The sequence below is a fragment of the Hypomesus nipponensis genome, chromosome 26, assembly GCF_054491055.1.
Source record: "Hypomesus nipponensis isolate SF chromosome 26, ASM5449105v1, whole genome shotgun sequence".
NCBI classification, from domain to species: domain Eukaryota; kingdom Metazoa; phylum Chordata; class Actinopteri; order Osmeriformes; family Osmeridae; genus Hypomesus; species Hypomesus nipponensis.
The window spans coordinates 11032501-11052331 of NC_140386.1; the positions used below are offsets into that span (position 1 = coordinate 11032501).

At 52.8% G+C, this 19831-nt stretch overlaps 3 protein-coding genes across 7 annotated transcripts in view; 1 reads left to right on the plus strand and 2 right to left on the minus strand.

Annotated features, from left to right (window-relative positions):
- Positions 1-1155, minus strand: part of LOC146221463 (uncharacterized protein C1orf21) — a 14342-nt gene extending 13187 nt beyond the window's left edge. The window contains exon 1 of the mRNA XM_084692447.1: positions 964-1155. The gene's annotated coding sequence lies outside the window, so the exon portion shown is untranslated. The remainder of the gene's footprint in view (positions 1-963) is intronic.
- Positions 1156-2268: 1113 nt separating this feature from the next.
- On the minus strand, positions 2269-11934 carry edem3 (ER degradation enhancer, mannosidase alpha-like 3). Of its 3 annotated transcripts, none has more exons than XM_084692442.1 (21): positions 10425-11933; positions 10288-10333; positions 10067-10167; positions 9913-9952; positions 9711-9823; positions 9234-9387; positions 8999-9133; positions 8730-8835; positions 8263-8360; positions 7598-7723; positions 7401-7484; positions 7052-7135; positions 6811-6935; positions 6308-6473; positions 6011-6156; positions 5786-5930; positions 5485-5676; positions 5091-5256; positions 4650-4835; positions 3477-3521; positions 2269-2591 (listed from the first exon to the last, which is right to left on the minus strand). In XM_084692442.1, the coding sequence occupies exons 1-21, from the start codon at positions 10547-10549 to the stop codon at positions 2296-2298; spliced, it is 2679 nt and encodes an 892-aa protein (XP_084548568.1). In that variant the 5' UTR covers positions 10550-11933; the 3' UTR covers positions 2269-2295. The 3 variants fall into 3 exon arrangements, with proteins under 3 accessions (XP_084548568.1, XP_084548567.1, XP_084548569.1); XM_084692441.1 differs by having other exon boundaries at positions 3477-3524; positions 10425-11932; XM_084692443.1 differs by lacking the exon at positions 3477-3521 and having other exon boundaries at positions 10425-11934.
- Positions 11935-12491: 557 nt separating this feature from the next.
- crlf1b (cytokine receptor-like factor 1b) lies at positions 12492-19827 on the plus strand. Of its 3 annotated transcripts, XM_084692446.1 has the most exons (8): positions 12492-13563; positions 13877-14155; positions 14265-14394; positions 14577-14743; positions 15902-16059; positions 16228-16396; positions 17764-17942; positions 19246-19827. In XM_084692446.1, the coding sequence occupies exons 1-8, from the start codon at positions 13506-13508 to the stop codon at positions 19264-19266; spliced, it is 1161 nt and encodes a 386-aa protein (XP_084548572.1). In that variant the 5' UTR covers positions 12492-13505; the 3' UTR covers positions 19267-19827. The 3 variants fall into 3 exon arrangements, with proteins under 3 accessions (XP_084548572.1, XP_084548571.1, XP_084548570.1); XM_084692445.1 differs by having other exon boundaries at positions 13550-14155; positions 17764-17946; XM_084692444.1 differs by having other exon boundaries at positions 13550-14155.
- Positions 19828-19831: the final 4 nt, after the last annotated feature.

Sequence of the window (19831 nt, forward strand, 5' to 3'; positions counted from 1 at the left end):
AAAACATGACGTAAACAAAAATGACCTAGCCCAAAACATTCCCGTATCAGTGGCTCCGGGTTAGCTACAGTAGGCTAGTTCTGGCCTGCCAGCGGCGCTCAAATCACCGGAAGGAAACTCCGCCGACCAGAGCAATCATCATCATCACGACCAACACAGTCCCGTCAGTGAAAGTGCTGTAAGATCTCACACACTAGACGCTATTTCTGTGTGTGTGCGTGTGTGTTAGGAGAGACTGCCAGGCTGACAGCCAGCGGGGCGTGGGGTATTCGTGGGGTCGGTGGCGGGGGATAAGGAGTGCTGCTCGGCTGAACACAGCTGTGTCCAGCTGCATCGCACGCAGACACTGGGTGCATTGTTTCTCTGCAGTGGAGAAACAGATAACAGAAGTAAACGTGTGTGTGCGCACACGCTCTCTCCTCACACACACACAAACACACGGGTCTGTGTGTGTGTCTGTGTGTGCATGTGCGCACGCCAGTCCAGGTGTCTTCTGTTTGTGCAGTTATAAGTCCAGCAAGTAGGGGCCTTGCAAAGAAGGGAGGGGGGGGGGGGGGGGGGGGGGGAGAGTGTGAGGGCGGGGGAGAGAGGGAGGGAGGAAGCGAGGGAAGGAGCAGCGGGGCAAAGGGCCAACCTTGGTGATAAATAAAGCAGAGTCAACCTATCGCAAATGAGTCATAAGCTATAGACAGAAACCCAACTAAACCGAAATGACAAAAGTACAGATCGGTTCTGCGTTCTGCTGGTCTTGAACACGCTGCAACCGAGCACATCCTTGTCACTACGGCAGCCGTACAGGAAGAACAGCGCCGGGCAATCACACACCGAGTCAGGAAACAACAACAAAAGATATCCCCGTTTGCTACGAAACTAACATACACATCAAACGTGCAAGTGCATACCTAAACCAGAACCTGGTATCGTTTTCCAACTCAAGGCGAGCATATTTTTCCTTTTACTTACTTTGATGAACCGGTTCCGCTCGGTCCAGTTGATATTTGCTGAGGTTCACGCGGACTCTGGGGCGGGAGCTTGCGCTATGGAGTGCGTGCGCCTGGGAAGCGTATTTCCACCAAACTGAACGTAAACTCTGGCATGCGTCATATTACCAGGATGCCCGTGTCCCTCCACGCAGCCATCTTGCAGAGGACTCGCTGAACTGCGAATATTTCAGTTTGTTGCCAGAAAGACACCCGAGTTGCCGTTTTGTGTATCTGTTCGCTGAAAACCTTTGACACGAAAGCATGGTCCGTGACTGTTAGTGTAGTCTAAACGACGTGATCACACATGAGTAATGACAAGCTACATTGTGCCGTTTGCTCTTTTGAAGTGTTATGTCGGGTTCCTGTTGTGTGTTTTCAAGTGCATTGGCAAGACACCTGGGAACTTCCCTAACCCTTGACCAGAAATCGTGTCAGGCGTTTCAAGTAGGCTAAGAAATATAAAAAAATAAATTCAAACACACAAAAAACATACGCCCTACAGCTAAAGAAAAATACATTTAGGTTAAATTATACAGAAGAATCAGGCACTTTAACAACTGTTTATCAATTTTATTAAACGTAACTGGGTTAACTTATTGGCTTGTTTTTGCTTAGTTTTCCAGTCGGTTTAGCGGTTCCTGTATGTTTCTGCTTTATGGAGGAAAGGCGCCCTCCGATGGCCGCCACTAGTACTGCACCCTCCACCGTCCCCATGACGACACGGAGAGGGCAGTAAAAAGTCCGTCCGGTCCATGTTCGTTAAAAGAGATTGTGATCAATTATACTGACCCACACCTGATCAAAGCAGCGGTGTATATCAAACCACCTCCAAAATAACTGACAAATACATATTTACAGTCATATACACGTACTTCTTGCAGGACGCGCCAGTGCTAGGCCAGTTAGCAAGTCACAGTACGGCTTCATTAGACTGACCCCTCAATAAGGCCCACTAAAGATAAAGTAAACATAATCATTATCACAGTTAAATAAACCAACCAATCAACCAATGAATCAATCAACCACAACTGACCACTCAGTACAGAAATTAAACTGACTCAGTTCCCTCCTAGATAGACTTTCTAGACCAGGAAGACAGAGAGAGAGATGAGAGGGAGAGAGAGAGTGTCATGTCCTCCACTTAAGCTTCCTCCCTCCTTCTCTAAGACTGTCCTACAGGGTTGAAAGGGGGGGGGGGGGTGGAGGGGGTCGGGGGTGGAGGTGGTGGCTAGACCAGAGCCACCCTGGGGTTGGGGGGGTGGAGGGGGTCGGGGGTGGGGGGGTGGAGGGGGTCGGGGGTGGGGTGGGGTCGTCAGAGCTCGTCCTTCTCCATCTGCTTAAACGCTTCCAGGTCCTCCCGCCAATCAGCTAACAGCGCGTCCACTGATTGGCTGTTTGAGTCCAAGTCCACCTCTGGCTCCTCCCCCTGCTCAGAGTCTCTCTCAGCGCCAGGTACGGCCTCTGGTCCCGCCTCCGCCGTCTCCTCCAGAGCTGATTGGTCCACCTCCACTGTGCTGATGTGTGACTGGTCCACAAGTGATGAGGGGGCGGGGACAGAGGCGGAGCTTTCCTCTGGAGAACAATCCTGCTCCTCTTGCTGTTCCACACCTGGAGGGAAGGAGAGGAGGGGTGGAGAGGAGGAGAGGAGGGGAGGAGGGGAGGAGGGCAGGGGTGGAGAGGAGGGGTGGAGAGGAGGAGGGGAGGGGTGGAGAGGAAGGGTGGAGAGGAGGGGAGGAGGGGAGGGGTGGAGAGGAGGAGAGGAGGGGAGGGGAGGAGGGCAGGGGTGGAGAAGGGTGGAGAGGAGGAGAGGAGGGGAGGAGGGCAGGGGTGGAGAGGAGGGGTGGAGGGGTGGAGAGGAAGGGTGGAGAGGAGGAGGGGAGGGGAAGGGTGGAGAGGAGGGGGAGAGATCTGTCAATCTCCAGACTCTTCAATAAACACAATACTGCCTCCTATATTGTCAAAACGTATTTTTAACTTTCCCACGCACGCGCACACACACACACACACCATTAGAGATAATGGAAAGAGAGAGGAGAGGAGGAAAAAAGATAAGCTAAGAGAGAGGGAGATGAGCTTGAGAGAGACTGGGAAAGAGAGGAAGAGAGAGACTGGGAGAGAGAGGGAGATAGAGGAGAGATAGAGAGAGGGAGAGAGAGAAAGAGAGAGAAAGAGAGAGGAAAGATAGAGACAGAGAGAAGGAGACAGAGAGAGAGAGGAGAGATAGAGACAGAGAGAAGCAGATACAGAGAGAGAGAGAAGGAGACAGAGAGAGAAGGAGATAGAGAGAGGGAGATAGAGAGAGATAGAGACAGAGAGAGAGGGAGATAGAGAGAGAGAGAGAAGGAGATAGAGAGAGAGAGGAGAGATAGAGACAGAGAGAGGGAGATAGAGACAGAGAGAGAGGGAGATAGAGACAGAGAGAGAGGGAGATAGAGACAGAGAGAGAGGGAGATAGAGACAGAGAGAGAGGGAGATAGAGAGAGCAACACTTACTGTTCTCCAGCAGGGTGCCAGGTATCGGTTCACCTTTAAATATGGCTGCTGATCATCCAATGAGGAGAGAGGGATGAGAGAAGGAAGGAGAAACAGGCAGAGAAGAGAGAAGGGGTGAGGGAGAGAGGGGGTGAGGGAGAGAGAGGGTGAGGGAGAGGGTGAGGGAGAGAGAGGCACGTTATAGATCACTACACAGGAGGAGGAGATGAAAAAGAAGGAAGGTCTGAAAGTGTGAAATGAAGTGAGGGGTGTAGCCCAGCCTGGCCACACAGTATAGTGGTAGTATAATCGCAGTATAGTGGTAGTATGGTGGCAGTATAGTGGTAGTATGGTGGCAGTATAGTGGTAGTATGGTGGCAGTATAGTGGTAGTATAGTGGTAGTATAATCGCAGTATAGTGGTAGTATAGTGGCAGTATAGTGGTAGTATGGTGGCAGTATAGTGGTAGTATGGTGGTAGTATAGTGGTAGTATGGTGGTAGTATAGTGGTAGTATAGTGGCAGTATAGTGGTAGTATAATCGCAGTATAGTGGTAGTATAGTGGCAGTATAGTGGTAGTATAGTGGCAGTATAGTGGTAGTATGGTGGCAGTATAGTGGTAGTATCGTGGCAGTATAGTGGTAGTATCGTGGTAGTATAGTGGTAGTATAGTGGCAGTATAGTGGCAGTATAGTGGTAGTATGGTGGCAGTATAGTGGTAGTATAGTGGTAGTATAGTGGTAGTATAGTGGTAGTAAAGTGGTAGTAAAGTCGTAGTATAGTGGCAGTATAGTGGTAGTATAATCGCAGTATAGTGGTAGTATAGTGGCAGTATAGTGGTAGTATAGTGGCAGTATAGTGGTAGTATGGTGGCAGTATAGTGGTAGTATCGTGGCAGTATAGTGGTAGTATAGTGGTAGTATAGTGGTAGTATAGTGGCAGTATAGTGGCAGTATAGTGGCAGTATAATCGCAGTATAGTGGTAGTATGGTGGCAGTATAGTGGTAGTATAGTGGCAGTATAGTGGTAGTATAGTGGTAGTATAGTGGTAGTAAAGTGGTAGTAAAGTCGTAGTATAGTGGCAGTATAGTGGTAGTATAGTGGTAGTATAATCGCAATATAGTGGTAGTATGGTGGTAGTATGGTGGTAGTATGGTGGTAGTATAATCCTAGTACAGTAGCAGTACATCCCACCTCTGTCTCTGGCCTTGTCGCTTAGCAACACCTCCACCTCCCTGTACTCCTTCAGGGCGTCTAACAGGATGTTGCCCTCCTTGTGAAACAGGAAGAGGAGGGGCAGGGTGACATCATCTGTGCTGCGCCCGTCTCCTGCCATCTGGAAAAGGGGGGCCGTGTCGCTGCTGCTGCCCTCGTTGTCATCTGGGGGGGCAGGGGGGGCAGTTACAGTTACATCTACATTTAGTAATTTAGCAGACGCTCTTATCCAGAGCAAGTACAGGGACATTCCCTCCGAGGCAAGTAGGGTGAAGTGCCTTGCCCAAGGACACAACATCATTTGGCAAAGCCAGGAATCGAACCGACAACCTTCTGATTAGTAGCCCGATTCCCTAACCCCTCAGCCACCTGACTCCCCAGTTGAGGGTCTTTCCTCAGTGTGTGTGTGTGTGTCCTCACCTATCACGATGCCCCCCAGTGCCCCAGCTCTCTGAATGTGTCTGGCCTTCTCAGCAAACATGCACTGTCCTCTCTGCAGCAGGGCAACACGGCCCTGCACCAGCGCCGCATTGGCCAGCTCCCCACAGCCAGAGTAAGGCTCTGCTACCACCACGAAACCACGCACCTGGGAGGGGGGAGAGGGAGAGGAGAGGGAGAGGAAAGGGACAGGTGGGGGAGAGGGGAGGGAGAGGGAGAGGAGAGGGAGAGGTGGGGGAGAGGAGAGGGAGAGGAGAGGGAGAGGAAGAGGAGAGGGAGAGGTGGGGGAGAGAGGAGAGGAGGTTATCCATCTCACAGGTCAGCAGCAGCATGTCTGTATCCAGGTGAGTGCGTGAAGGCCTGCAGCCCTGCTCACCCCCGTGCTGCTCTTGGACAGGTCCGTCCCAAACTGAGCGGGCCCTGCGGTCAGTACCACTCTGCCGTAGAAGGGGTGTGAGATAATCTGCACGGCGCGGGGGGGCAGCTGGTCCCTCTGCTGTTGGCTGGACAGCTCCATCATCTCCTGCATGAACCTCACGCCGTCCTCAGACGCCACCGCACTCACCGCCTGGGGGCGGGGGGGGAGAGAGTGTGTGTGTGCCTGTGTGGTGTGTGTGTGCCTGTGTGGTGTGTGTGCCTGTGTGGTGTGTGTGTGCCTGTGTGGTGTGTGTGTGTACCTGCGCGGCGTGCTGCACCAGTTGCACTCGGCCGTCCTTCAGGTGGATGAGGCTGACTCCCATGCGGGCCAGCAGCTCCAGGTGTTCAGGGTTGTTGGCCATGAAGTCCTGCGCTCTGAGGGGCGCTCTGCCCAGACCCGGCTCCCTGAGGGGGACAGGTTCAGCCCCGGGACACAGGTACACCCCTCCCTCACCCCCCACCTCCACACCCCCCCCCCCACTCACCTGAGGAAGGAGGGGCGGGGACAGCTCTTGTCCACAGCGCTCCTGATTGGGTCTCGGAGGTTCCGGGGATAGGCGGGGTCAGGGAAGAGGAGGCGCGTGTTTGGGCACGTCCAATCAAAGTTGGAGTCGTCCAGCTCCTCCTCTGACTAACAACACAGGATTGAAGACCATCAGGGAAGGGTTCCTGCCTCTAATACTGCCTCTACTCCCCTGCCTCTAATAATACTGCCTCTACTCCCCTGGGTGGGGCAGCAGGGAGGGCAGTAGACAGGGAGAGGGGCAGCAGGGGGTACTTACGGTGGTGTTGGGGGGGGCAGCAGGGAGGGCAGTAGACAGGGAGAGAGGCAGCAGGTGGGCCTCAGTGGTGAAGATGTAGTCCTCCACATCAAAGGGCAGATCCTCCTCATCAGCAAACAGCAGGAAGAGATACTTAAACATCTCGGCTAGGAAGAACGAGTCCATCCTGAGGGGAGGAGGAGGGGAGGTGGGGAGGGGACGGGGGGAGGGGAGGGGAGAAGAGAGGAGGGGGGAGGGGAGAGGAGAGGAGAGGAGGGGGGGAGGGGAGAGGAGAGGAGAGGAGGGGAGGGGAGGGGGGAGGGGAGAGGAAAGGAGGGGGGAGGGGGGAGGGGGGGGTGAAGGGGGGGGAGAGAGGGGGAGGGGAGAGGGGAGGAGAGGGGGGGGAGAGGGGGGAGAGGAGGGGGGGGAAGCAGAATCAGAGAAAAGAGAAAGTGTGATTATTCTAGTAGTTTAAAGAATATGAGTCTCTGTAAGAGTGGTGTGTGTGTGTGTGTGTGTCTCACCGGTCCTCGTGGCTGCCTGTGCGGACATCCTTCATGGCAGCAAAGCCACAGGGGACCCGGGCGTAGCGGTTCAGGTTGTCCAGCACCGAGCGGCCCGCCTCCAAATAGTAGGGGTCCTTAGTGGCCTGGGGGTGGGCAAGATAAGATCACTGAGATGATTTTGGCCATCTTTGTCTCAGCAGAACCAGGAAGTAGTGCTGTATGAACCAGCAAGTAGTGCTGCATGAACCAGGAAGTGTACCTTGTACAGGAAGTAGGTGCTCTCTGCAAACTCTGGTCTGAGAGGGTGCTGTGCCCAGTGGACCCTGAAGTCTGTGGTGAAGGCCTGGGGGGAGAGGAAGATGTAGAGTACAGACACAGAGAAGAGAGAGAGAGAGAGAGAGAGAGAGAGACAAAGAGAGAGAGAGAGAGAGAGAGAGAGAGAGAGAGAGAGAGAGAGAGAGAGAGAGAGAGAGAGAGAGACAGAGACAGAGAGAGAGTGTTAATGCAGAGGGCAAGAGGACAAAGCAGACCTTGGTGTTGGTCTGAAACAGATGTGGTGTGTCAATGGACAGACAGGAGGGGGAGAGCAGAACAGGAAGTTGGCTCACCTCAGGGAGGAAGTTGTGTTTCTTGGTCACCTGATACAGCATCTCGTGTGTTTCAATGGCAGGACGGATATCTCCCTTCAACACCTGGACACACACACACACATACAGTTGGGTTAGGAAGCATCTTCTTGTCTTCTGCAATACTACAATGTCCCCTTCGACTGCTCGTGCTGCTGTGTTGCTAGGCGCCAGGTCACCTGCAGGCCGGGGAAGAAGGCCAGCAGGGAGTCCATCCAGGTGCGAGCTGGCAGGAGGGGCTTGTGGATGTGCACATCCAACAGCAGAGGAGGCTGGCTGATGTACTTCATGATGGACGCATAGTGCTGGAGACACACACACACACACACAGGGTCATCGTACACACACACACACAGGGTCATCGTACACACACACACACACAGGGTCATCGTACACACACACACACAGGGTCATCGTACACACACACACACAGGGTCATCGTACACACACACACACACAGGGTCATCGTACACACACACACACAGGGTCATTGTACACACACACACACACACACAGGGTCTTCGTACACACACACACACACACACACAGGGTCTTCGTACACACACACACACACAGGGTCTTCGTACACACACACACACACACACACACACACACAGGGTCATCGTACACACACACACACAGGGTCATCGTACACACACACACACACAGGGTCATCGTACACACACACACACACACACAGGGTCATCGTACACACACACACACACAGGGTCATCGTACACACACACACAAACGGGGTCATTGTACACACGCACAAGTTTACTGTGTGTGTGTGTGTGTGTGTGTGTGTGTGAGTGTGTGTGTGTGTGTGTGTGTGTAGACTCACGATGTTGAAGCGCTGCAGGTAGAGGTCGTCTCCTAACAGGATGTAGGCCTTGAGCAGGTACTCATAGTAGGAGTCTATCCCTGCCCCCACCCCACTGTCTGTCAACAACAACATCAACAACAACATCAACAACAACATCAGCAACGCTTCAGTGTACCAGGGACTCAGTCTCCCCTCCCCTCTCCCCCCCACCCGTGTCTCTCCCTCCTCACCCCTCCTCACCCACTCTCTACCTCCTCACCCCTCCTCACCCACTGTCTACCTCCTCACTCCTCCTCACCCCTCCTCACCCACTCTCTCCCTCCTCACCCCTCCTCACCCACTCTCTACCTCCTCACCCCTCCTCACCCCTCCTCACCCACTCTCTCCCTCCTCACCCCTCCTCACCCACTCTCTCCCTCCTCACCCCTCCTCACCCACTCTCTCCCTCATCACCCCTCCCCCCACCTGTGTCTCCCCCTCCTCACCCCTCCTCACCCACTCTCCAGAGTGGATGTTGATGGTGGTTCCCACCAGGTTGCTGTTCCTCTGTCTCTTCTCCCACAGGAAGTCCATGGCTCTCCTGGCGTGTATCTGCAAGACACACACCTGTCAATCAGCCCTCAAACACCTGTCAATCAGCCCTCATGCACCTGTCAAGCCCTCACTAACATGTCAATCATCTGATGATGTTGAGGAGGAGCAGGGGGAGGAGCAGGGGGAGGAGCAGGGGGAGGAGCAGGGGGAGAAGGAGTACCTCGAACACGGGATCTTGTGTGAAGCGGCTGAGAGCAGCAAACTCCAGGATGAGGGTTCCTGCACAGGCTGTGCAGGTGTCTGTCTCAGTGCCTGTCCTGGTGTCAGGACCCAGCACGCCCCGCCTCAGGTTAACCTGGGGTCACAGGTCACAGGTCACACACCAGGAAAGCTGCTCCTCGCCTCTCACTCTTTGTAGGTGTGTGTGGTGAGGTGTGTGTGTGTGTGAGTCTCACCCGGGGGTAGGGCAGACCGCTGCTGGTGTTGAAGGCAGGCAGGAGGCGGAGCCCCAGGTCCTTGGCCATGTGCAGCAGCTCGTCCTGGTACCAGACCATGTGACGTCCCCCCTCCTTCAGCATCACCGCCATGGAGTGTCCCCCCAGCAGCCCCCTGGAGGGACACACACGTCACCTCACCTCACCTCACCTCACCATACACACACACATCACACCTCACCTCACCTCACCTCACACACACATCACACCTCACCTCACCTCACACCTCACCTTACACACCTCACCTCATCTCACACCTCACATCACACCTCACCTCATCTCACACCTCACATCACACCTCCCCTCCCCTCACCTCACACACACACATCACACCTCACCTCACACCTCACACACACATCACACCTCACCTCACCTCACACCTCCCCTCACCTCACACACACACACACCTCACCACTCCCCACCCTGCTCTCTCCTCACCCCAACACTCGGATGTTGGTCTCGAAGACAGACACTACAATGTCGTTGTCCAGACGCACGTCCGCCAACACCCTCCTCACCGCCGCCTCAAACTCCACTGTCTTGTTCAGCAGCTGGACACACACACACACACACACACACACACATGGATAGGTTCATGTTCCATCCATGTTCAGCCACACACTCAGACAGCAGTACTCACCACCAGTGTGTCCAGAGTGTCTATGAGGGTAAGAGAGAACCTGAAACACACACAGCAGACCAGGTCAGTAACCCTAACCAGGTCAGACCAGGTCAGGCCTCTCTCCTCCCTCCCCGTCCCCCTCCCCCCCCTCCCCCTCTCCAGTCTAACTCACTTCCCCAGGGCGTCGTCCACGTCCCCCCTGCTGGGCTCCTGCCCCCTCACCCTCCCTCTGCAGGTCAGGGGCATCAGCTCATCTGCTGGGTACGCATGATCCTGGGGGCCACACACACGTCACACACACACACACACACACACACACACAGCAGTGTGAGCCATGGTAATCTTTCAGCAGGCCTGTGCTATTCAAACCCAAACACACATTGCTAGACTCACCATATAATTATGATAAGCGTGATCAAACATCTCGACCACTTGGTCCCTGGAAACAGGAAGGAGGAAGTTAGGATTCTCTGTCTCTCTCTCGCTCTCTCTCTTTACCCTCCCCCTAAGTGAGAAGGGCCCAGCCTCACCTGAGTCGGTGTCTCTCGCCCCGGGTCATACTGTCGCCCAGGCTGCACAGTGTTCCCAGCAGCAATATGGTCGGCATGACGACAACCTGCATGCTGGCCAGGTGAACAGGTAACCGCACCCACATCGCTCGCTACCTACCGCCCAGCGCTCTCCTTGGAAACCACACAGCCGTCTCCCCGGCAACCACACAGCCGTCACCCTGGCAACAACCCCTGCTGTCTCCCTGGTTATAACCCAGACATCACCTGGTCACTGACACACACCTGCACTCTCTCATCAACTGGTCACTGAGACACCACCGACAGGAAGTACTGCCCCTGAGACAGGAAGTACTGGCCCTCAGACAGGAAGCTGGTGCTCGTCAGCCTACACGGCCCACAGATCCTCAGCCCTCACACACTGTAACATAAAGCAGTCAGTGTATAAGAACAGAGGCCAAGTTACTTTTAAGTTTACTTCCACCCATGGAGACTTCCTTATTCTGCCATTCTCCAGTCTTAAACCATACAGGTCAAATCGTCATGAAGTGGAGGTGATGGGAGACAACTGACAGATGTTTAAAGTCAAACTGCAAGGCTGTTTCAAGAAATGTTGGATTGTGTGAAATAAAATCGATGATCTGCCGAATGGTACAATAATACAATCTACTTTGTTTATCTCGGACAGTCGCAACAATGTCACAAACACAACTGACACTTCCGCTGGTCGTGTGAAGTTCGCTCCCCTGAGTACTACACCGTTCACCGTCAAAACACCTGAGCCTTGGAGCAACAAGTTAGCTGTGACACGTCGGCATACGCAGGTGCAGTTAAGGTTAGATAAACACACTGCCGTTTACACAACTGGCGACAACTGCATCTGTGAAAGTGTTGACAGCTGGCGGATAAATAGCGCATGAACAGCCTATATACAGAACGCTAAACAGCCTGCTAGCCATAAACTGTTCTCACAATAATTCGAAAGTTGCTCAAATATCGTCATTGTTATGAGACAATTAATACATCTGGCAAAGCTAACCTGGCTCTTTGCTCAACACCTTGCTCAACCTAGCTATCTTTCGGTGCGTAGCTATTTAAATTTTGCTAAACACATAGCACTAGCAGCCATTGAAACAAGGAAATTGTACCCCATCTAGTTTCTTTCAGTAATTCCTGAAAGAACAACATGGATGATTGGCACCGTCTATAAGCAGACCCGATTAGTTACAAGTTTATACTGTATGTCGTCTGCGGATTTGACAGCTCCATTCAGGTCAGCGTCCAGGTAGTACTAGTGGTCGGTAGTTAAGCTAGCCTGCTAGCTGCTAGCACTTAAGCCGGTTCTAGCGAGTAGACGGCCCGAAAGAGATTCCGGTGATTCCATACGGCTGTAGACAAGTGCCCCCGAGGCAGGAAATCTGGGTTTTCTGTCCGCGAACAACAGTATGTGGTCCACCTTTGTTGACTGTTTATGCCTTGGGATTAGCTGCTAGCGAAACGCGGATGCTGTAGTACAAATAAAACGTCAACGCTAAACGCGTAGGTCCGGTTACACCCTTGTGTTTCCCACTCTGCAGACTAAACAAATACACGGAATTCAAAAAATATTTAGCATAATTATAAAACGTCATAAGGCAATGCATATTATATGCACAATACTGAGTGTTTCTCAAACAACAACAAAAAGCCTAAAATGAATTTGACAGTCGCCACACTTTACCTGCACTACATGTCCCATCATGCACTGTAAAATCACGTGCACAGAGGGTGGTCATACGAAATCATATGACCTACTTATGATTCGACGTCAACAAATTCATGTTTCCCTCCGTGAGAGCCCCAGACATGCCCGAGGCTCTACCGAGTACTCGATACTCCTGGATTCTGTCGCCCTGTCAAAAACTTAGTCTCTGTCGGGACGCATCGCACAATCACAAAGTATCCCTAGTTATAAAGTTAGCCTACTTTATTGGTACAATGTAACCCATAAGGCAAGTAGGGAGGCACTTTCCTACATTGTACACGTAAGGAATATTAACACAACGAAGTCGCCAGTGAAGTCCTCAATACACCGTATTAATTTATGAATAAACGCTTATTTATCAGTGAATAAACGTAGCAGGTAGGCTACAAACACGCGCGCTTGCAGAAGCGTCCACCGTTGATCTTCAAGAATATATTTTGACCACAAGATGGCGGAAGTGAGCCTTGATGTAACATCACGCGTTGGTATAAAATCTGAGTAGGCGATTTGATTCCTACATTTTAGTTACTTTTTATATAGTTTTTATATCTGCCTTGTTAAGTTGGTCAGTGTGCCGATATATTTTGTCATGCATTCTAACTTTCCAAATGGAAAATTGGATGTAGATGAACGAGGTTAAAGCTTCCTAAAACTAGTAATTACTACACTACACTATTACTACTATAATTTATTATGTATGTTAAAGAGACGAACAGTTATCAGAAGTCGAGAGAAAGCAAGCTGTGACCCTGCGGAGCTGCTCGCGGGGAGCGGAGGGCTGTAACGACGGAGATGCTCGCGGGGAGCGGAGGGCTGTAACGCCGGAGATGCTGGCCTGCTCCGCTCAACCGTCTACCTGGGCTAAATCTGGGGTTTGGACCATATCTGAGGGAGTTCTAGACACTAGGAGACTACTTGTGTATAAAAGCTTTAAAAAGTTGCAAAAAGCATGAAGCTCATTCAGTTATGCATGAAGGTGTAACTAAATTTGGATTTTTTGTTTTGAGGGAACGCCGAGGTTGATACACGCATCTGTATATAGTACACTATAGTGACCCTGTGGGCAGAGTTGGGAGGGGCTGTGAGTAGTCTGCTGTTGGAGGCGTTCACCAGACAAACCTTACCCGCCACAGGGAAGGCAAACCTGCAGTCCCTCCACTCAAACTCTGACAGTCAGACCACCAGCACCATCGCCCCGGTAGAACGCCGATAGGGTGCAGTTGCATTGTCTGGTCGGACGGTTGGTCAGCTGCCGGTCCCGTCCCGACTTTTATCACTCTTACTGCTAGGAGAGCGAGCGTAGTCTGGATAAGGACGAAAAGGAAACACCAGAAAGTATAGGTTCAGCCATCTGAAACATGATCATCTGTCTGTTTCTCCTTCTGACCGGCCGGGCGGTGAACTCTTCGTCGACACGTAAGTAGTCCAGTCTCCGGTAATCGGTAGAACAGTAGAGACATTGGTGCAGACAAGCGAGTTCACCGTGTCCCGTTCCGGATCTTTAACAGAAAGGCGCTGGGGTGAAGGGGCGGGGCCCCGTTTAGTCAACATAAATAAACGTTAGACGGTGGAATGAAGGTGATACCGGAAGGTGTGCATGCTGTTCGTCCGTTAACAAAACGGTTGTCCGTTATTTTGGAGATGATGTCCTGTACTGAAAGAGAAATGTGTGTGCACCTGTTTTGTGTGTGTGTCCTGGTCTGTGTGTGTCCTCTGGTCCTCCTCCCAGAGGTGGCTGTGATCTCTCCCCAAGACGCAGCCCTGCTCGTGGGCTCCAGCCTGAACGCGACCTGCACTGTTCCTCCAGAGTTGGGTCTTCCGGCCACCTCCTTGTACTGGAGCCTGAACGGGCGTCGCCTGCCGGGCAGCAGCAGGGCCGTGCTGGGGCCCTCCACCCTGGGGCTCAGCCTGGATGCCCTCCCCGGGTCCAGACAGCCCTCGGGGGACAACCTGCTCTGCCACGGGCCGGACGGACGGCTGCTGGCTGGGAGCTGCCTCTACGTGGGCCGTGAGTGGACTGACCTCTGACCTTTTTGTGTGTGTGGGGGTCTCTCCCCAGCCTGGTCTCTCCTGTGTGTCTCTCCCCAGCCTGGTCTCTCCTGTGTGTCTCTACCCAGTGCCTCCAGAGAAACCAGTCAACCTGACCTGCTGGTCCAGAAACACCAAGGACCTGAGCTGCAAGTGGGCCCCCGGTGGCCAGGGCGAGAACTACATCAGGACCACGTACACCCTCAAGTACAAACTGAGGTGAGAGCCCCATCCAGGCCTGTGGCCCTCCTTCCAGGTGATCACCTGAAACAAATGTCCCTAATGCTGCTTCTGTCAGAAGGTTTTCACCTGTACCTGCAGATGTGCTGCGGGATGTCTGCGTTTATACACTGTCACACTACATCAAAGTATCATTCTGAGTGGTGTGTGTGTGTGTGTAGGTGGTACGGCAGGGAGAAACAGTGCGAGGACACCAGAGGGCAGCTGAACTCCTGTTACATCCCAGGAGACCTCGCCTTGTTTACCCCCTACGACATCTGGGTCCAGGCAGCAAATCAGCTGGGATTGGCCACCTCCGATGTCATCACCTTGGACATCCTAGACGTGGGTGAGTTAAACTCCTCCCTTCTCCTCCCTCCTCTCCTCTCCTCTCCTCTCCTCTCCTCTCCTCTCCTCTCCTCTCCTCTCCTCTCCTCTCCTCTCCTCTCCTCTCCTCTCCTCTCCTCTCCTCTCCTCTCCTCTCCTCTCCTCTCCTCTCCTCTCCTCTCCTCTCCCCTCCCCTCCCCTCCCCTCCCCTCCCCTCCCCTCCCCTCCCCTCCCCTCCCCTCCCCTCCCCTCCCCTCCCCTCCTCTCCTCTCCTCTCCTCTGATGTCTGCATATGGTCAACACACGTTATTTTATATGTTCTCCATCCATCCCTATAACTGTGTAATGGGTACTGGCTGCAACCCTCACAGAGGAACTGAACATTGTAAAACCCCACCGCTCTTCAGATAGTGAGGGGAACATCTCTGGGGTCAATGTAGGACTGGAGGAAAATACTCACAAATCCGAAACAGTCACTAGTTATTTTTAAAAGCATATTAAACTGGCTTTGATACATTTTATATAGTTTTCTTTCTGTTATGCCTGTTAAGATCAGAAACTTCTTTAGCCTCATGTTATGTTACAGAGTAGGATCTCCTCTCCTCCTCTCCTCCTCTCCTCCTCTCCTCCTCTCCTCCTCTCCTTCTCTCCTCCTCTCCTCCTCTCCTCCTCTCCTCCTCTCCTCCTCTCCTCCTCTCCTCCTCTCCTCCTCTCCTCCTCTCCAGAAGTGATTGGAGAAAGAAAGAGGATAGAGGAGAGGAGATGAGATGAGAGGGAAGGAGAGATGTCCTCCACATGACTCGCCCCAGCTCCTCCTCATGTCCTCCTCCTCTCCTCGGCGGAAACAATAAGTGAAAGAATGTTTGGTTTCTCAGGGCAGGGTTAGGGTTAGGGTTAGGGTTAGGCCTGGTGGAGCCAGTAAAGAGCATTTGAACACACACAAACACACACAGGCTAAACCACACACGCAGCTGAGCGGAAATTAAGAAGACTATCAATGATGGTCCTCCATGACATTTTGAGAAGATACAAAAAAACCTCCCTCCCGCTCTCTCTCTCTCTCTCTCTCTCTCTCTCTCTCTCTCTCTCTCTCTCTGATATATATATATCCATATATATATGTTTTGGTGTGTGTGTCAGAGAACCCAGTGTCCCTCTCACCCTCCCCCTGCCCCCTCAGTGACCACAGACCCTCCGGGCAGGGTGGAGGTGAGCCGGGTGGGGGAGCTGGAGGACCAGCTAGCTGTGAACTGGGACAGCCCCCCCGCCCTCAAAGACTTCCTGTTCCAGGCCAAGTACCAGATACGCTACAGACTGGAGGGCAGCCAGGACTGGAAGGTGCACTCACCCACATCCTCACACACATACACCCTCACACACACTCTCACACACACCTCTACACCTCTACACCCTCACACACACCCTCACACACACCCTCACACCTCTACACCCTCACACACACCTCTACACCCTGTCCTACACACTCCCAGTCTGGTGTGCCCCCAGGTGGTGGAGGATGTGGGGAACCAGACGGCCTGCAGGCTGGCAGGCCTCAGGCCAGCCACGGTGTACTTCGTGCAGGTGAGGTGTAATCCTGTGGGGGTGTTCGGGTCCAGGAAGCCCGGCATCTGGAGCGACTGGAGCCACGCCACCGCCGCCTCCACCCCTCACAGTGGTGAGACTCCTGCCCTAGCCCTCTACCCTAGCTTCCTACCCTAGCCTCCTACCCCTAGCCTCCTACCCCAGCTTCCTAGCCTCCTACCCTAGCCTCCTACCCTAGCCTCCTACCCCTAGCCTCCTACCCTAGCTTCCTAGCCTCCTACCCAAGCCTCCTACCCTAGCCTCCTACCCCAGCCTCCTACCCCAGCTTCCTAGCCTCTTACCCTAGCCTCCTACCCTAGCTTCCTAGCCTCCTACCCTAGCCTCCTACCCTAGCCTCCTACCCTAGCTTCCTACCCTAGCCTCCTACCCTAGCTTCCTAGCCTCCTACCCTAGCCTCCTACCCTAGCCTCCTACCCTAGCCTCCTACTCTAGCTTCCTAGCCTCCTACCCTAGCCTCCTACCCTAGCTTCCTGTCCTAGCTTCCTACCCTGGCGCCCTGTCCTAGCCTCCTACCCTAGCCTCCTACCCTAGCTTCCTACCCTGGCGCCCTGTCCTAGCCTCCTACCCTAGCCTCCTACCCTAGGCTCCTGGCCTTGTCTCTCTAGTTGGTTCCAGTGGACATTATAAAGCCTTGTTGCTATTGTTGTTCCCATGGATACAATCTTTAATAAGGGCTTCATTGTGGACAAGTCATGTTTCCTGTCTTAAATACTTTAAACCAGAAGTTCCTCTGAGAGGGAGACAGTAAGAGAGGAAGAGAAGGATGAGAGAGCGAGGGAGGGAGAGAGAGAGGAAGAGAAGGAGGGAGAGAGAGAGGGAGGAAGAGAAGGAGGGAGAGAGCGAGGGAGGGAGAAAGAGAGGAAGAGAGGGAGGGAGAGAGCGTGGAAAGAAGAGAGCGAGGGAGGAAGAGAGAGGGAGTAAGAGAAGGAGGGAGCGAGCGAGGGAGGATGAGAGCGAGGTAGAAAGAGAGACAGAGGAAGAGAGGGAGGGAGAGAGCGAGCGATTCAAACCGCATGTGACCCCGAAGACCCAAACATCAAACACCCTGATAAAGATCTCTGATTGGTTGATCAAAGAGTGGAAGGTCATGTGATGTGTGTCAAGGATAGATTGAATGTAGCGTCTATCCAGGAAGCTACTGCTGACTGGAACCAGGCTGGGGGGGGGTGGGGGGCTGGTTTGGCTTCTGCTCAGAAGAACATAATCATCCATTTAGCCAGTTATTCTTACAATGATCAAACAGAATGTTTTTGTGCTGAATTATATAGTCTGTGTTTCAGCCAGAGGTCGTTGATGTTCTAGAACACACCCAGCGCCCTGGATGCTGAGTTTAAGCTCTTTTCATAGTTGCTCCTAATCAACAATGTCTTCTTTTCACCCCAACACCTTACACACACACACACACACACACACACAAACACACACACACACACACCACAGAGCGTCGTCAGGGGGGGTCATGTGACCCTAAGTCGGAGCAGAACTCGACCCTGAGGCGGGAGTTGAAGCAGTTCATCGGCTGGGTACGCAAGCACTCCTACGGGTGCAGCCACATGTCAATCAAACTGTACGACCAATGGAGGGTCTGGCTGCAGAAAACACACAAGACGCCCAACCAGGTAGGTAAGCAGATAACCCCAGCCTGTCACCCACCCATCCTTCCACCCTTTGGGCACTGGAACCCCCCAGACCGACCGGGCTGCTGTCCTGTCGTGGTTCTGCAGTCTTAGTGCGGTCTAGGTTCTGCAGTCTTAGTGCGGTCTAGGTTCTGCAGTCTTAGTGCGTTCTAGGTTCTGCAGTCTTGGTGCGGTCTAGGTTCTGCAGTCTTAGTGCGGTCTAGGTTCTGCAGTCTTGGTGCGGTCTAGGTTCTGCAGTCTTGGTGCGGTCTAGGTTCTGCAGTCTTAGTGCGTTCTAGGTTCTGCAGTCTTAGTGCGGTCTAGGTTCTGAAGTCTTAGTGCGGTCTAGGTTCTGCAGTCTTAGTGCGTTCTAGGTTCTGCAGTCTTAGTGCGGTCTAGGTTCTGCAGTCTTAGTGCGGTCTAGGTTCTGAAGTCTTAGTGCGGTCTAGGTTCTGCAGTCTTGGTGCGGTCTAGGTTCTGCAGTCTTAGTGCGTTCTAGGTTCTGCAGTCTTAGTGCGGTCTAGGTTCTGAAGTCTTAGTGCGGTCTAGGTTCTGCAGTCTTAGTGCGTTCTAGGTTCTGCAGTCTTAGTGCGGTCTAGGTTCTGCAGTCTTAGTGCGGTCTAGGTTCTGAAGTCTTAGTGCGGTCTAGGTTCTGCAGTCTTAGTGCGGTCTAGGTTCTGCAGTCTTGGTGCGGTCTAGGTTCTGCAGTCTTGGTGCGGTCTAGGTTCTGCAGTCTTGGTGCGGTCTAGGTTCTAGTTCACCACACTGCCTGGCTGGATTGTCAGAACCGTGCCTGGTTCTGCCCCGGTCCTTTCATCCTCAGGTATGTGTGCGGTTTCCTCTTTACTGGCCCAGGGAAACGACCCCTCCTCCCTCTCCCCCATCAGACCCACTGCTTTATGACAGCTTTTAATGGTGCCGGGTTATGATGTTCATCCCAGAGCCACATCAAAGCAAGCATCTAGATGTAATTAACAAGCAGGCTAATGTGTTCCTGTTGTGTTCCATCAGCAGCCTGAGAAGGAACCTCCACATAACTCAGGCCAAATGGCAGCCAGAACCACTGCTGTGTGTGTGTGTGTGTGTGTGTGCGTGTTGGGGCTCTGTATCTTTACTGGCTACTGAGCACAGGAAGCTTCCACACTCCTGATTGCTCCAAATACATCCGACCTCATCAGTCTTGGAGGCTTCCTATTGGTCAGCCTCAGAGAAGGGGAGGGCTTTCATAGGCTGCAACCAAAGGGCACATGAACATAAACACAGCCTGCTGAGTTCATATTCATATTCCCTGTGTCTTCTCTCTCAGATCCAAGGAGATAATTCGTAGCCCGTCTGAGATGAAGGTGCTCTCGTAGTATCTGAGCGTGAGGAGGTGGAGAGACGTCCACACGAAGAATATATCTGAGATGAAGGTGCTCTCGTACTATCTGAGCGTGAGGAGGTGGAGAGACGTCCACACGAAGAATATACACTCTCTCTGTGTGAGGTTGGGAGATCTGGATGTTTATGGTTTTCTGATATGCTGGTGCCTGTCTCTCTATCTCTCTCTCACCCTCTCTCTCTCTCTCCCCCTCTCTCTCTCTCTCACCCTCTATCTCTCTCTCCCCCTCTCTCTCTCTCCCCCTCTCTCTCTCCCCCTCTCTCCCTCTATCTCTCTCTCCCCCTCCCTCTCTCCCCCTCTCTCTCTCTTTCTCTCTCTCTCCCCCTCTCTCTCTCTCTGGTTAGGGTTCTCTGGTGCATAAAGATGTGGCGGAAATAATATTTATATTGCTTATATATTTTTGTATCTATATATATTTAAGGGTTAGGGTTAGAAGTATTTCCTTGCAAGTTCTGTTATCAGCAGTACTCCAATTTTTCCAACAACTGTTTATAAAACAATAAATCAACTG

Bases quoted from the DNA above. Each gene is read 5' to 3' on its own strand.
- edem3 (XM_084692441.1), bottom strand. From the start codon at position 10,549: ATGTGGGTGCGGTTACCTGTTCACCTGGCCAGCATGCAGGTTGTCGTC. The intron at 7,724-8,262 runs GTGAGTCTACAC...GTGTGTCTCCAG, and splicing joins ACCTGCAGCGCTTCAACATC to CACTATGCGTCCATCATGAA. The intron at 2,592-3,476 runs GTAAGTGTTGCT...CCTTCCCTCCAG, and splicing joins TGGCACCCTGCTGGAGAACA to GTGTGGAACAGCAAGAGGAG.
- crlf1b (XM_084692444.1), top strand. From the start codon at position 13,720: ATGAAGGTGATACCGGAAGGTGTGCATGCTGTTCGTCCGTTAACAAAA. The intron at 16,060-16,227 runs GTGCACTCACCC...GTGTGCCCCCAG, and splicing joins AGGGCAGCCAGGACTGGAAG to GTGGTGGAGGATGTGGGGAA. The intron at 17,943-19,245 runs GTAGGTAAGCAG...CTTCTCTCTCAG, and splicing joins CACACAAGACGCCCAACCAG to ATCCAAGGAGATAATTCGTA.